Genomic DNA, 15,386 nt, shown 5'->3' with positions numbered 1-15,386 from the left:
GGCTCAGGAGCTCCAAACCTCTCTCTTCTCCACTAGGTCCCCACCCCACAGGAATCTCGCCTGCTCCCCTGGATTTCATCACAAACGCCAAACTAAGAGCAGCTTCCCAGAGAGGATCCCTGAGATTCACAGACCTGGGGCTGTTTGACAGTTCTGTGCCCTGATCAGACAGAATCCACAGTATCAGTGTGAAACCAGATCGATTTTGAGTTGGGCTCTGAAATCTGGAAGGTACAAGAAACACAGGGCAAGGAGGGGCCAACTGTACCCCTTGGGACAGAAGTCAAAGGAAACGCTCGTCGCACCAACTTCTGGGGAGTGACAGACCTACTCTGCTCCTGACACCTGTATTAGGACCAGAAGAGGACCCGGAGCGACCTCACCCCCATGACTCAGCCTAAAGCTGAGCAGAGATGTGCTGGCTTCCCATGGCTCTTGCATCACTGTTCCTGGAGGACAGCCCATTGCTGTGGCCTTCTGCAGCAATATAAGCTGGGCCTTCCTTTGCAAGTCTTTAAATGCCTCACAGGAGTGCCCCGCTCATTCCCACAGAGCGAATGCAATGGTCTTTGGCGGGGGTGATGTGTAAGAGACATGGGGGTCACTCTCCTAATGGAGGGCCCCATGGGGCTAGGCCTGGCCAGGCCCTGCCCCAAGGAGCTCCCTAGGTTCTGTGATAAATACAGATTTTGTGATCCAGAAAGAGAGGCAATATCAGGGGAATGGTATAGGGGCTAAGGTGCCTGGGGAGTTGGGGCTGAACAAAGTATTTCCTTCGTGTGCCTATGGAATGTGCTCCATCCTCATACTCAGCATAGTTGAGGGGGAAAACAGAGGTAGATCTTGGAGCCAGACAGAGCAGCAGTAAAGATTCTCTACTTTAAAACAGCTGGAACAGTCCCCTTGGAGCCAGTCTGTCCCCCAGGATCCCTGGAGCAGTATGCACTCTTGCTTTACTCCCCTGCTCACCCCAGATCATGACCTGCGCAAAGGAGAGGAGAAGCAGCTGGCATAGAGCTGTCCTGGAGCACCCTTGGGTTTGTCTACCATCTCCCCTGTCTCCTGCCTCTGCTTTGTGTTCCCTCATCTTGTCTCTCTGGTTGGACCAGAAGCTCTTTGAGGCAGGGTCCATGGCTTTGTCCAGCTCTGCAATGTCTAGCAGCACTTTGGGATAAATAACAAAGAGCCATGATAAATCTCAGCCCAGCCCTGTGGTCAGTCCCCAGAACTGTTCTCTCCCGCAGCCCCCTACCCCCACCTGAGCCTCTGAGCCCATCCTCTGTGCTGTGTACCCTGAGGGGGCATGGATATGCAGGAGCCCTGCTCGGCTCAGGGACTCATCATGCCACGCCCTACTCTGTTACACTCCCTTGTCCTGGTGGGGTGGATTCCTGTATGGCATGGAGGAGGGGCCCAGATGTGAACTCCACTTGACTTTGTGAAAGCGCCTTCCCCCTTGTGTTCTGCACTGAAATGTAGTGCTTTGCCACCTAGATCAACAGAGAGTTCTCCAGACAGGCTTGAATGCTGCACACCCACAGGCCGATCTCGAGCCAGTGGAACTGCTCCCAGGTGCACAGACAGCGCAGAGCAGGCAGTTGGGAATTATGGGGCTCCACCGAGAGCTTACAGTGACCTCAGAAATGATGAGAGTGGAGCCTGAGGCACCATCTGGAGATGTGTGTTGGGGGGTATCTGTGCCCGGGGTTCATGCTGTCACTTCCTCTCCCAGCTTCATCTTCCACTCCTGCCCTGACACTGCCTCTGTCGCCAGCACCCACCGCTCCCCTCCTTGCTCTCACTATGCCACTGATCTTTTCAGGCTGCTCGCTGTTGTTCCTGGGGGGAGGGATAGCTCAGTGGTTTCAGCATTGGCCTGCTAAACCCAGGGTTGCGAGTTCAATCCTTGAGGGGGCCACTTAGGGATCTGGGGTAAAAATTGGGGATTGGTCCTGCTTTGAGCAGGGGGTTGGACTAGATGACCTCCTGAGGTCCCTTCCAACCCTGATATTCTATGATTCTACCCAACCATCACAGAAAGCTCCAGCTGAGGCCTCCTCCACAATCTCTTGCCTGCTGTGGACAGACTTGGATCATCCCCTTGGGGTGGCCTTTCTACTGCTCTGGTGGCTTCTTCTTTACAGCACACCCAGCTGCACAGAACCCCGAGATCCAGGGCCCCGCTGGTGGGTTTGCTCCTGTTCCCCATCAGCACTGTGGGCCCAGCATCAAGCTGGGTGATTTTACTCTGGGCAGCTGCTTTTTCAGTGTCCACAGCCTATCTGAGTGGTGACTGTTGCCAGCAGCCGACCCAGATCTCCAGTATTAACACTCCTTGCCCCCACTAGCTGAGTGTGGGTAAGTGAAGTTAACCTGAATGGAATCCACTTTCTGGGCTGGGGCATTTATTTCAGGAGTGGCTGGGATGCATCCCCAGGGATGTTACTGATCTGGGGGCAGAACTCACTCAGCGAGCCGGAAAGCAGGGCCATGACGCTTGCTGTTGGTAACAAGCATTGGCACACCCAATTTCACATGCTATGCTCTGACCATACCTCCCATGACTGGGGGTGGGAGTGGGGGGCAGCACAGGCTGCTTATCAGTGTACTCAGGTTGCAGTGGAACAAACACCCTTTAAAAAAGATTTAAAGAGCATATGGTGGAGAGGCTGCAAGCTGGTGATTTGAGAGCCACAGTAAAGCAAGATGTAGAGGTAGGTACCTGAGCCCTACAAACTCCACTGAAGACTCCAGGCCTTGAGTCATAAACCTTGGGAAACCCCGGGTGGTGGATGTAGTTTATGTGTCAGCAAATACTCTTAGTGGGCCCAACTATTGATTCTGAACATATAAAAACAGTGTCGTGCCACTTGTTCAGGTTTGCACAGGTTTTACAGCTCTTGTTCTGAGAAGTGCCCGTGTGTTTGGTTTTTGCCTTCTTCCTCCAGGCCTTCTGTTGACACTGGCTCTGCTGAGCAGAGTGTCAATGCCATCCCAGGAAGCTGAATGTATGGCTCTCCCAACACCTCCCCCTTGCCTCGAGGCTATAAAATCTGTGACACGCCCATTTTCAGCCACAGGAGGTTTTCTGTGCAGAAGGCAGGTGAAAGGTACCTGTCACCTGCAAGCATGCAGTGTCAGAGAGTTAAGGCTAGAAGGGACCAGCAGATCTGTCTCGTCTAGTCTAGTCTCCGAATATTACAAGCCAGCACCAACACCCAGCACCCTCACACTTACCCCAACAACGGAAATGAGACCAAAGCATTACAGCCCTCAGGAAATTCGACTGTTATGTGCCAGAGGCAGAGAATAGGTGGGGCTGAACGGTGCCCCAGTGTCCGAGGCCCCCACAATGGCAGGGAAATGAAAAGATCCACCCAGATAATCCTGGCAAGTGACCTCCACCTGCACACTGCAGAGGAAGGTGAAAACCCCTAAGGTCACTGCCCATCTGACCTGGGGGAAAATTCCTTTCCTTATACAGCGATCAGTTAGACCCTCAGCATGTGAGCACGAACCAGCCAGCCAAGCACTGCAGACAGGAAATGCTTGGTGCCACCTCAGAGTCCTGGCCCACCTGGCCAATGGTGCATCTCCAGCTGTGGCCATCCCTGATCAGAGGTGCTGGAACTAGGGGAGCTGGGGGTGCTGCCACACCCCCTGGCTTAAAGTGGTCTCCATTATATACAGGGTCGTACCCCCTGGCTTAAAGTGGTTTCCATTGTATACAGGGTTTACAGTTTGGTTCAATGGCTTTCAGCACCCCCCTACTATCAAAATTGTTCCAGGACCTCTGTCCTTGATGCTTCAGAGGAAGGAGATTTTTTTAAAAAAATCCTTCCCAGAATACACTTGGGGGGTGGGGAGGGGAATCCCTTCCTGACCCTTGTAGGTAGCCAGCTGAAATGCTGAAGCATGAGCTTTTAGGAACATAAGACATAAACTGGAAGTGAGCCCCAGGGCTGCTGAGCCCTGCCCTTTCCTTTCCTTTTCCCATCCCAAGCAACCTCGTCATGGAATCGCACTTGTAGATTTGTCCAGCTGTCTCTGAAATCTATTTAAGTTGTTTGCCCCCACAACTTTTGGCAAACCTCACCCTCTGATAGTTAGGGTATATCTACACTTCAACCGCTACAGGGGCACAGCTGCGCTGCTGTAGCTCTTCAGTGTAGACACTACCCAAACTGATGGGCTGGGTAGCTAGCCTTTGGGGTGAGGCTTTAGTGTAGCTGCTCAAGACGTCAGGGTATTTTTACAGACATGCCAGGTGCGCCCCGACACATGCATGATTCTGAACATTTGGGCCTCACGGGCCTCTTGGTCATTTTCCTCCTTTCCCCCCCCCCACCAGAAGAGAGTCACCTCCTGCTCCTTTGCACTGCTGTTGACACTGTGTTAAAATCACTGGATTACCAAGTGCTATAAAGTGTAAGTCCTTCCTGTGCCATTTGTGTATGTATTTATGGATTAACCTGAAGCAGGTACTATGTAACATTATTTACAGCTGCCACAGGAAAACATCACTTACACAATGCTCAGGTGGGAGGGGAGAAGGACATTTCTAATCCCCATCCCTTTGTGATGTTGGGAGGAGATGCTGTTCATAACTGCCCCAAGAGCACAGTGGGTCCTTCTGGGAGGTCTGGCTGCTGTGGCTGTGGGGGCGTTGTGTGTCAGAATGGAGCCTCTCTCCTCCCTGTCTCTCTGGGATTGTTTTCTACTTCTAGATGTAACCTGACCCACCCTAGCACAGCATGGCTCTTTGTACCCCTCGAATGGCTACACCAATCATAGAGGTTTACTAATCCATCAGAGGCTCATGATTTTAGATACAGAGCTGCTGGGGCCATTCCCCGCAGATGGCCCTTTACATAGCAACTAGCACTAAAAGAAAAGGAGTATTTGTGGCACCTTAGAGACTAACAAATTTATTTGAGCATAAGCTTTCGTGAGCTACAGCTCACTTCATCGGATGCATACTGTGGAAAGTATAGAAGATCTTTTATACACACAAAGCATGAAAAAATGGGTGTTTACCACTACAAAAGGTTTTCTCTCCCCCCACCCCACTCTCCAGCTTGTCTAAAGTGATCACTCTCCTTACAATGTGTATGATAATCAAGGTGGGCCATTTCCAGCACAAATCCAGGGTTTAACAAGAACGTCGGGGGGGGGGGGGGTAGGAAAAAACAAGGGGAAATAGGTTACTTTGCATAATGACTTAGCCACTCCCAGTCTCTATTCAAGCCTAAGTTAATTGTATCCAATTTGCAAATGAATTCCAATTCAACAGTCTCTCGCCGGAGTCTGGTTTTGAAGTTTTTTTGTTGTAATATCGCACCTTTCATGTCTGTAATCGCGTGACCAGAGAGATTGAAGTGTTCTCCGACTGGTTTATGAATGTTATAATTCTTGACATCTGATTTGTGTCCATTTATTCTTTTACGTAGAGACTGTCCAGTTTGACCAATGTACATGGCAGAGGGGCATTGCTGGCACATGATGGGGGGTGGGGGGAGAGAAAACCTTTTGTAGTGGTAAACACCCATTTTTTCATGCTTTGTGTGTATAAAAGATCTTCTATACTTTCCACAGTATGCAGCCGATGAAGTGAGCTGTAACTCATGAAAGCTTATGCTCAAATAAATTGGTTAGTCTCTAAGGTGCCACAAGTACTCCTTTTCTTTTTGCGAATACAGACTAACACGGCTGTTACTCTGAAACCTCTCAACTAGCACTAAGTCAATCATTTTGCATGGAGTCACTTCTCTTAATCTTTGCAAATTATCTAAAAGTAGATCACAGGTTTTTAAAATTTCTTTATTACTGAAGTGGTTTGCTGAATACTTTCTATGGCTAATTCTTGAGCTGAAGCTTGTGCATAAGCAGTTCCCGAGAAGAGTTGATACTCAAAATCTCAGCTGGTTTGGTTGGATGTGTAGGTGACAGGGTATTGTTTCGAATCAAGTTTCTGGTGCAATCATAAACCTGAAATTTGCCTTCCATGAATATTCTGCAACATTCACTGTTTCCACAGACATTCCTGCCAGGAAACTTGTTTGCTAGAATATCTGAGGAAAGCAAACACAAAAGGAGCCTGAACAAAAATATTCACTATTTTTTCCCTAGTATTTGCCCAGTTCTGAGTGTGGCAACAGTTGACAGAGACATACACTGAGAGGTGCCTATTGGGGTATTCACGGCACCAACACAAAGACAGCAGAGATGTGGCAGGGCACGAAGCAGCACATCCTGGTCCAGCTGGTGAGCTTTATTTACAGACCTGAGACCACAGCTGGGCTGCCAGTAATGCAGCCTGAAGTCCTCTGTCTAGCCACAAAATAAGCAGGGCTAAGCAGCAGCAATGTGAGCTTCCTTTGTGCCACCCTGAGAATGTGCCCCCTTCCAGGACCCACTGGGACCACCAGAGGAGAGTTTTGTCTCCCTGACCATTCAGTCCTTGGCCTTGCAGCAGACTAGCTGCCAGCTAGTGTGACAAATAGGGCCACAAGTGCCGTCACTGGCATTGTTGGTTTTTTTCAGCCACATGCCCACTAGAGGCAGGACTTGAGCTCCAGGTGACAGCTGATCTCAAACATGCTACTGAACTGACTTTCAATCACTGTCAGCCTTGGCTGACATTGCTGACCTATGGGGGAGAGCTTTGTACCCAATTCCCAATATCCCAAACTACCCAAACTCCCTAATAACTTAGGGGTAACTTTTGCTTACAGAGTGTGATTCTGTTCCCCATTAGTGCCAGGACACATGGAGGCTGAAGGAACTTTCCTGCGTACTGGATACGAGTGCAGACTAGAGACCCATCATTTAAAGGCAGAGGGAAACAGGATAGATGGGTTCCATCCACCCACCCACCAGTGCCAGCAATGATGAGAGTCCCAAAATAGATGACCTGCTGGCTACTGCCAGCATTTAGCACCATGTTGATAAGGCCTGCTCTGAACAGGGTTACATGAAACTGGCAACTGGGGATCCAGCTGCACTAGAGGTCCCAGCATTGCTAACATGAATGGTGCTAAGCCAGTGTCCCCAGTGGTGGAGCATTTGCAGAGAAATTCCCTAGTGTAGACAGGGCCTTACAGTACAAGCAAGGCCTATCAGCGGGAGCCAGACAGTCACCAAGGGGATAGGGAAATGCTATTGTTAGGAGGCAAAAATATTTGCAATACAAATTTCTGCTCTGCTGTTGTGCCTTATGCTGTCTTGTGTCCCGGAGGTGGGCTGCATTTCTGTGTATAGATTGTAAAGTGCACCGAGGGACCACCATTCGGGAAGACGCTGAGTGCTATTAAGTTTATATTTAAAGAGCTATTTGACTAGGACTTCCATCAGCGTGCCACGTTGTCCACCCACTTAGTGCTGTTGCTTCCAAATGAAACTCACTGAGACTTAGGGCTTGTCTACACTTACCGTGGATTGATGCTGCGGCGATCAATCTAACAAGGGTTGCTCTAGTGGGTCTAGTGAAGACCTGCTAAATCGACCGCAGATCACTCTCCCGTCAACTCCAGTACTCCACCGGAATGAGAAGCACAAGGGTAAGTTGATGGGAGAGTTTCTCCCGTCGACCTAGCATGGTGTAGACACCACAATAAGTCGACCTAAGCTACGTCAACTCCAGCGACATTATTCACATAGCTGGAGTTGTGTAACTTAGGTCGACTTAACCCTGTAGTGCAGCCCTGCCCTTAAAAACAGACATTGCTGGAGTAAAAGATATTTCTTCTGATTCAGGGTGATATCCTCTTTTGTCTACACTACGTGGGAAAGTTGATCGAAGCGACGCAATTTGAGTTACGTTAGTAGCATAACTTAAGTCAACGTAGCTTAGATCTACTTACTGCGGGGTCAACACTACGTGATGTCAATGGGAGATCAATGGGAGATGCTCTCCTGTCAACTCCCCTTACTCTTCTCCTTCTGGTGGAGTACCGGAGTCGACGGGAGAGTGATTTGCGGTTGATTTAGTGGGTCTTCACTCGACTTGCTAAATCGACCACTGCTGCATTGATGGCCGCAAGTCGAACCCCTGGTAAGTGTAGACAAGAAGACCGCAAAGTAGGCCTGAAATGGGACTTTAAATGCTGCACAGGCCTCAGGCTGGCCCTCAGCACAGGGGTAAATGTCACAGTCTATGACTCAGGATACTTTGCTCTCTCACCCCCTTATAAAAATGGCATGGAGTTGTGTAGAACTAGCTCAGAACATGGCAGTATCACTATTGTCAACTGCACACAACCCACCTTTCATCTCAAGGTCTCCACGCACCCTACAAATGCAGTTAATGAGTTCTCCTTGTGTCCCTGTACAGAGGCGCTGCATGTTCTCAGCTCCATCGCCCAGGTATTTCCTTATACGGTGTGGATGTTTTCATGAATAAAGAGCCTCTGAGCTCCAAGGGACAGCATGGTAGCTATGTCCAGGGCAGCTAAAGTAAAGGACTACCCTTTGTTTAGTGTTTAAGTAGCTTTGCTTATTCCTTGACGTAGCAAGACACCTTACTCAGCTGTTTTCTGGCAGGTAAATCCTGCCCCAGACAGTCACAGATGTAAACCTTGGGGTGCTCATTCCCAGTTTGACAGCTGACTCTTTGGAATGAAAAAAGAAATGGATCATAAGCAATCTGGGGCAGGAAGCATATCCACCCCTATATTTGTATAGCACCTGATGGTCCACATCTTCATCATGACCTCAGGGCACTACCATAATGTCGCTCATGCACTCAACAATCAATCATAATCAGAGTAGCCATATTTTTTAAAATGTAGGTGTTCAAATTCACGTGCAATTGTTTGCCTAATCTTGTGCACAGTTATTGAGCCAGCAACTGCAAAAGGGGTAATTGCCAACATCATTAGCACTTTGTTCTTCCTCTCTCCCCGGTGATACAAGAAAAAGAAAACCCTTGACACAACTATCAAACCTAATAATACTTAGCAGTCTCTAGCACCTCTCACATAAGGGTCTCCCAGCCTTTCACTTAGCATTACACCCAGATTACAGATGGATATGGCCAAGTTCAGCAGTGGCGATATCAGTAACAGACTCCAGGCCTCCTGACTTCTGTTGCAGATCCCTGCTCTAACCACTAGCCCACGCTGACTCTCAGGACAGAGAGATGCTGTGATAATAGTTACTGCCCTGTGAGGAAAAATGCAAAGAAATGGCCTTGGCTGGACTAGTCTGGCTCCTCCCTCGTCTCCTAGCAATGGAGCACCGGTAAGGACCCCGGTAAGGACCCCGGCTCCTTTTCATTGTCCAGAGAATGATGGGCCTTCTGCCCTATCCCTGACCTATACGTTGTCTATAAGGGTAGCCAGCGCTCTTCTTAGTCTATCTCTCCATTGCTTACCCTCTCAACAGCCTCCAATTCCTCCTTGTTACCACAAACCTCCAGCAGCACCAGCAGGATGACACCATGCTGGCTGGAGAGGTATTTTCAACACATACCCCTTTCCCCTGAGTTACAGTTAGGAAGGTGCAGACAGGCCCATCGAGAGAAATATGGGGCCCTGGTACATCATGTTCCCTGGGGCCCAATCCCCTGCCATGTCTCTTTATTACACAGACAATACAGATATTCTGGGGGGGCCCATTGAGCTCAGGTCCCTGGTACAATTGTTCTGCCCTCCCCTCTCTCATCAGCCCTGCTGGACAAATCCTTCCAACTCTGCATTACCCATTTCTGAGGAATGGCCTATAAAATGGAAGAGTTGGAATGTGGAAAACTAGTGTGCCCTACTCTGTGAAAAGTCAGGGGATGCCTTGCCAGCCCCCCCACCAAACAGCCCCCAAACAGAGGTGCCAAGGCATCACTGGGGTCTTTTAAATACAGCTGGGCAGAAACTAGATTTTCCATTTTGTTTTTTGGGGAAATTTTGAATTTTGGGAAATTTTCTGATTTCGAATTTTTTGCCATTGCAAAATGGAAAGGAAACAAACAAACAAACCTTTGAATTCTCCTACGAAATGAAATTCTGGGGGGAAAAATAATTTGGGGTTGATTGAAACATTTAGTTTACGTAAAACGAAAACATTTTGCTCCAGTTTTGGCCTTTTAAAACATTTTAAAAAAAGGTTTATATAAAAAACTGAATTTTGGTCTGACAAGTGGTTTTGAAATGAAAAATCAAAACGCTCCATTTCGAGAAGATTGAACCAGATGTTTTGATGTTATCGGAACACTTTGCTGTGGGATTTTTCCTCAATTCCACTGCAATTGACAAAAGAAAGGGAGCACAGGGACTGACATGGAGGCTGACCCCACCTCTCATCCTGCAGGACGTTGCTTCAAGACGTGGGGAGCAATTCGGCGCATATTGGTGCACGTGGCTGCTGTCGGTGCTGCCCCTGTTTGGGGGACAAACGGGATCAAGGCTGTGGGTGAGGCACCTTTCAACAGCCTGAAAATGTCACCCAAAAGATCTCCAGATCTCCACTGCATGCAAACTCCCCTAGGACAACACGGAGGGTGGGCTGCCGGAAAGCTGGCTGGGGCTCCCAGATCCTGCGCCACCCTGATAAGGAACAGCCACAACTTACGCCACTGGCCAAGTTGCACCAGCACAGACTCAGTGTTGTGCACTCCGTTCTGCTGCACCCCCTCCAACACGCCCATTTCCTCACCCAACCCCCAGTGCTGGGGACAAGAAGAGGTGGCTGTTCCAGGAGGCACCTATGCCACCTTCACCAGCTTTATAGTGGGAAGGAGTTCCCCTGCCCAGGGGCAATTCTTCAGTGGCTATTTCTGGCCAGTTCCTGTGCACTTTGCACCACTTGAACATTATCTATCTAGCTATCGATCTATCTATCTATCTATCATAAAGGCTAGCCTGAAGCTCCATTTGAAGTGTGTCCATGCAGGACTGAGATTCCAGCTTTCGTCTAAAGAATCCTTTTCCCAAACTCCATTTCATGCCAGACACTCCCTGGGTCCCTGCTCTCAGCCAAACCTTCCTCTGCTTGTATTTGGATAACTTTTTAACCTAACGGTGTACGAGGGCTCCCCTTCTTCTGCCAGCATTCATTGGCTCCTCTTGCTGTGGTCTCGGAGGCTCCTTTTTTGTTGTTTTTTCAAAAGCCTCGGACTCAGCTAGACTTGGCAGGTCTTTCCCGTGACAGACTTTCAAACAGCGAGTGTCTGTTGTGAGATCTCCTTTGTTTATCCATGAAACAGATGGGAAGACCAACCCTGCAGGTGGGATGTGGAGCAATTCTTCCTAAGTCTAGCTGATATGGCAGCGTTCTCCTCCCACATGTGTCCTGCATGCAACCTGCCAGCTCTTCTCGGCCTCTCATTTGCTTTTGATCGGGGCTGGATTCTAGGAGAAAATTAGCTGCAGCAATATTTGACTCAGCTTGATTAAAAGTTTCCAGTAAATCTTCTATAAGTTGAGGCTGGCAAACTGCTGCCCATGTTAAAGCCAGATGCAAGGGGACACAGTGACTTTATCAATAAGTGATTTAACAGCTCATTCAGCCGTTTGCAATACTATCAGCCAAGCAGGGATGAAGGCAAAGACCTGCTCATTACGGGATGGGAGAGAGCTCTGAACCCCAAGTCAAATGTGTGTCATAAACATTTTGAGTGCAGGGAGACCCAAAAAGGGGGTGTCTTGCACCTCCAAGCTTCCTAGCCAGGGCCCCATGAGAGAATCACTCTAATCCTTCCTGTTCTGCAGCTAGAAACACACAGCTTGATCCCTGCTGGATAAAACAGATGGGGGGATTCATTCATGAGGAGCAGGTGGCGGGAGAAAATTGCCTGAATCATTGAAAACTAGCCTGGATAAAGCTGTATTGGCAGATGCACCAGGAGAATGATCCTGCATTAGCTGGGAGGGTGAGGGTGGGCAACGAGATGGCCATACGTTACGAATTGTTGTTGCAGTAGGACCTAGAGGTGGGCGCATAGTAACAGACCTGCCCCTGCCCAAAGGGTTTAAAGAGACAAGACAGACCAAGGATCCGTTATCACCTTGTTTCCTTTGTGCCATCCACCCTCAACTCCTAACTATTCCTTTTGCTTCCTTCAGCTGCTCTCATCTTTGCACCTTTCCCCCATGCTGCCCCTGTGCCTGGAACTCCCTGCTTCTCCCCGGGCACCTCTCTCTCCTGCCTCCTCAAACATACCGGCCATGTCAAGCGTTTTGATGATAACCCCTCTGAGATTCCAGCCCAGGCCCTGGCTTGTGCCATCCCTGTATGGGGCCAGCTCTTCTGCATGTGTCTGAGCCAGGGTGAAAGCTCCTCGGGAGAAGGGGCCATGTCTCCGGAGGTGTTTGGAGGGCACTGAGTGTTCTGTGTGCCCAGCAAGAATCATCATGAGCTCGGGCCTGATCCTGCAGGGTGCTCAGTGCCCTTTTCCCCTCTTGAGATCGATAGAATCCTTGCAGGATCAGCCCCTTTGTGCACATTGTTTCTGGAGGTGCCAAGCATTTGTTTGAGCTGCTCACAGAACAGACTGGGTCACTGAACATCCCACGACCCTATCTGCCTATGCAGCGGGACTGGGCATTCAAAAGCATGGCTGACCAACAAAATACTGTTCATGCAAAACTTATCACCCAATTTAGAGCTCACTTTTACCCAAGAGATCCTTTCCGTCCTCTGACTTCTACGGCTCTGTGAAATCAGCTGGGCTTTTTACCAATTGAAAACTGCAGCCACACAGACCAAGGCCCGGACAGGATACTCACAGTCGGACAAGCAGACCAGACCCCCTAAACGTACTTTATGAGTTGTCTTCAGTTCTCCTGCTCCACCAATCTCACTGAGGGTATTTAACTTATCCTAGCAGCAGTGTAACAATAGGCCAGATCCTCAGCTGGCGTAAACTGCCATAGCTCCATGAAGCGAACGGAGTGACATGGATTTGCACCGACTCAGGACCGGGTCCAATAAGAAGGTCCTGGAGAGAGGTCTGTGCATGTCTAGAGAAAACCTATCTGGAGACTATTTAAGTGATCATCTTTGCATCCAGTTCCAGGCTGGTCAAAAGAGTGTGACAAAATCCCACCCTGATAAATAGCTTCCAGGTGTTTGTTGGCATATGGGCATCTTAAAACAACCCCATGCCAGAGTGCACTGGCTCTTTGTTCCTAATAGTGACTATAGGGCAGGCACAAGATGTCAGACTGAACAGTTCTGGAGGCTTCTGTTTTTCCACAGAACAGGGACAAACCGGAGAGTGACAGAGCCAGTGTCCAGCCAGTGCCAGGCCAGAGACCAGCTATTAGTGCCACGCTCCTTGTGTACGCATGCAACCACAAGGAATAAGCAGGATGGCTGGATGGGCAGGCTCAACTGGCAGTCAAACTGGTTGTTTCACCTTCCTTGGCCTGGGCAGCTTTGACAAAGAAACACTGGGTCCCTTAGGCCCTGCTGCAGAATGAATAATGTTAAACCTCGTGGAAGCTGGTGGGTGTAACAGCTGTCTTTTATTCAGGATAAATGTCAAAAAGCAATTGACCTCCTTTGTAGAGAGCTGAACTAATAGAATCTTCCACCCAAAACAAGGCTTGAGTAAAAGCTGAACCATGTGGCCCAAGGGGTTGCCTCAGAAAAGAAAATTTAGCAAACACAGGGTATTGATTGGTAGTGCTATGAGTGTCTCTATGTGTGAGAGAAGCAGCAAGAAAAACCAGGGAAGCTGAGAGAAGGAGCTGAAAGCCAAAACCACAGCCAATCAGCCACAGAAGCCCTGGGAGCGGGATCCTGAGAAACAGCGAAGAGAGAGAAGAGCTTTTGGGCAGAGTGCGGGCTTCGACCTGAGGCTTGGAACTGTGAGTAAAGAAACTGTCCTCTGTTGTTTGGCTCCTGCTGTGCTCAGGGTAACAGAATGTTGTACATTCTTTGTAAATAAACAGGTCTGCACTAAAGAAATACCTGACTCTGTCATCAATTTCTTCTCCTAATGGAAACAATCCACAGGACTCTGAATTTTAGCTACACCGCTTGGGTCAAAAAGGGGTAGTAATAATAATAATGATACCAGCATCCAAAGGAGGAAAGTGACCATCATCCTCTATTTACAGTGAAGCTCCTGGCATTTAGCATCTGGCAAAGCAAAACAGTTTCCTGGTGCTGGGGATAATGTGGAATTGCTCATTCCTAACTGTTTTGTGTGCACAAGTAGGCTCACACCCTCCCGGCCATGCAGGGACAGTATGGGGCCTTCTTGGCTTCTCCTATGGAACCCAGGTGTTCCTAACCAATAACACACCTCCTGGTGTATGCCTCGTTCATGCCATTTTCTCCTTGTGGGCTAAGCCCGCAGCCTATAATCCTCTCACTAGGCAATACTAACAAACCAGCCCCTCTCAATGGTCAGCCGTCTCTGCCTGTTATTGGGGAAACCAGGCCTTGTTGTGACGAAAGCCTGCATTGTTACTGACCTGCCTCACGCCACCCAAGCGCTGCCCAACGCACAGCGGGGCCTGGCTTTCATTTTGATTTGTTCTCCCACTGGTGCAATGAACATGTCACATCAATGGGGCTCACAGACAGAAACCCAGGCCCTGTTCCGAGCACGCTGACGTTTTGTGAGGGAGGGGACACCTCCGGCTGGACTGCGCTGCTCCGAGCACGACAATAACACAGATTCCTCCTGCCTCACGCAAAGCAGAGGGAAGAGACTTCCAGAAAGAACCCTGCTTCTCTTCTCCATGCCAGTTTCCAGGCTCGGAGACCTTCCTCCTACCCCCTAAATCCTTGTCCATAAAGGCCCAAATCCTGGGGGTCCTCACTCAGGCAAAACTCCTCTTCAAGTCAGTGGGAGTTTGCCTGAGCAGGGCCCTAAGGATTGGGCCCCAGAAGTGTAACTGCCACACACACTGCCAGCCCATAGCCTCCTACCTTCCCTGACATTTGTTCCCACGAGCAATGACTGCCTGGAGCCAAGAGTCGCAGCAAGGAAGATGATAACCCACATACTCACCGTACAAAGCCTCCATCTTAGCGCTTAGCTGGGTGATTACATTGACCATGTCTCGTCGACTAATTCTATAGGAACCACGGGCCAGAAAACAGAATGCGTAAAATAATAAATATATGTACAAGGAGCGAGGTGAAGGCAGGAGGGGTTGTGGAGAGGGAGGGCGAGGAAACCTGCCTCTCCTGTTATCTTATTGATTCACTTAATCAGGGCTAATGTGGGTGGAGATGTTAAATAGTAACCAAGCTCTTATGGAAACCAATCTGCAAGGTGCTGCTGTTGTAGCTATAGTAACTGCAGCCAAGCTAGAAACTCAAACATGGCTTTTATTGCTCACTTTTGGGGCTCCCACTCACGCCAGGCTGAGTCCAGGGCCAGGGGGTTCTCTCATTACTCTCTCCGGCAGTGGTGGAAAAGTGGGCTGATGGCA

The 15,386-nt window shown here is 49.2% G+C and overlaps 1 protein-coding gene across 1 annotated transcript in view; it reads right to left on the bottom strand.

Annotated features, from left to right (window-relative positions):
* HNF4A (hepatocyte nuclear factor 4 alpha) overlaps window positions 1-15,035 on the bottom strand; it is a 66,969-nt gene extending 51,934 nt beyond the window's left edge. The window contains exon 1 of the mRNA XM_084646470.1: window positions 14,960-15,035. Within this exon, the coding sequence (XP_084502596.1) occupies window positions 14,960-15,008 (49 nt within the window). The 5' untranslated portion in view covers window positions 15,009-15,035. The remainder of the gene's footprint in view (window positions 1-14,959) is intronic.
* Window positions 15,036-15,386: the final 351 nt, after the last annotated feature.

Source organism: Lepidochelys olivacea, assembly GCF_965140295.1.
Source record: "Lepidochelys olivacea isolate rLepOli2 genome assembly, chromosome: 13".
Classification (NCBI taxonomy): domain Eukaryota; kingdom Metazoa; phylum Chordata; order Testudines; family Cheloniidae; genus Lepidochelys; species Lepidochelys olivacea.
This window is presented reverse-complemented; position numbering and strand designations above follow the sequence as displayed.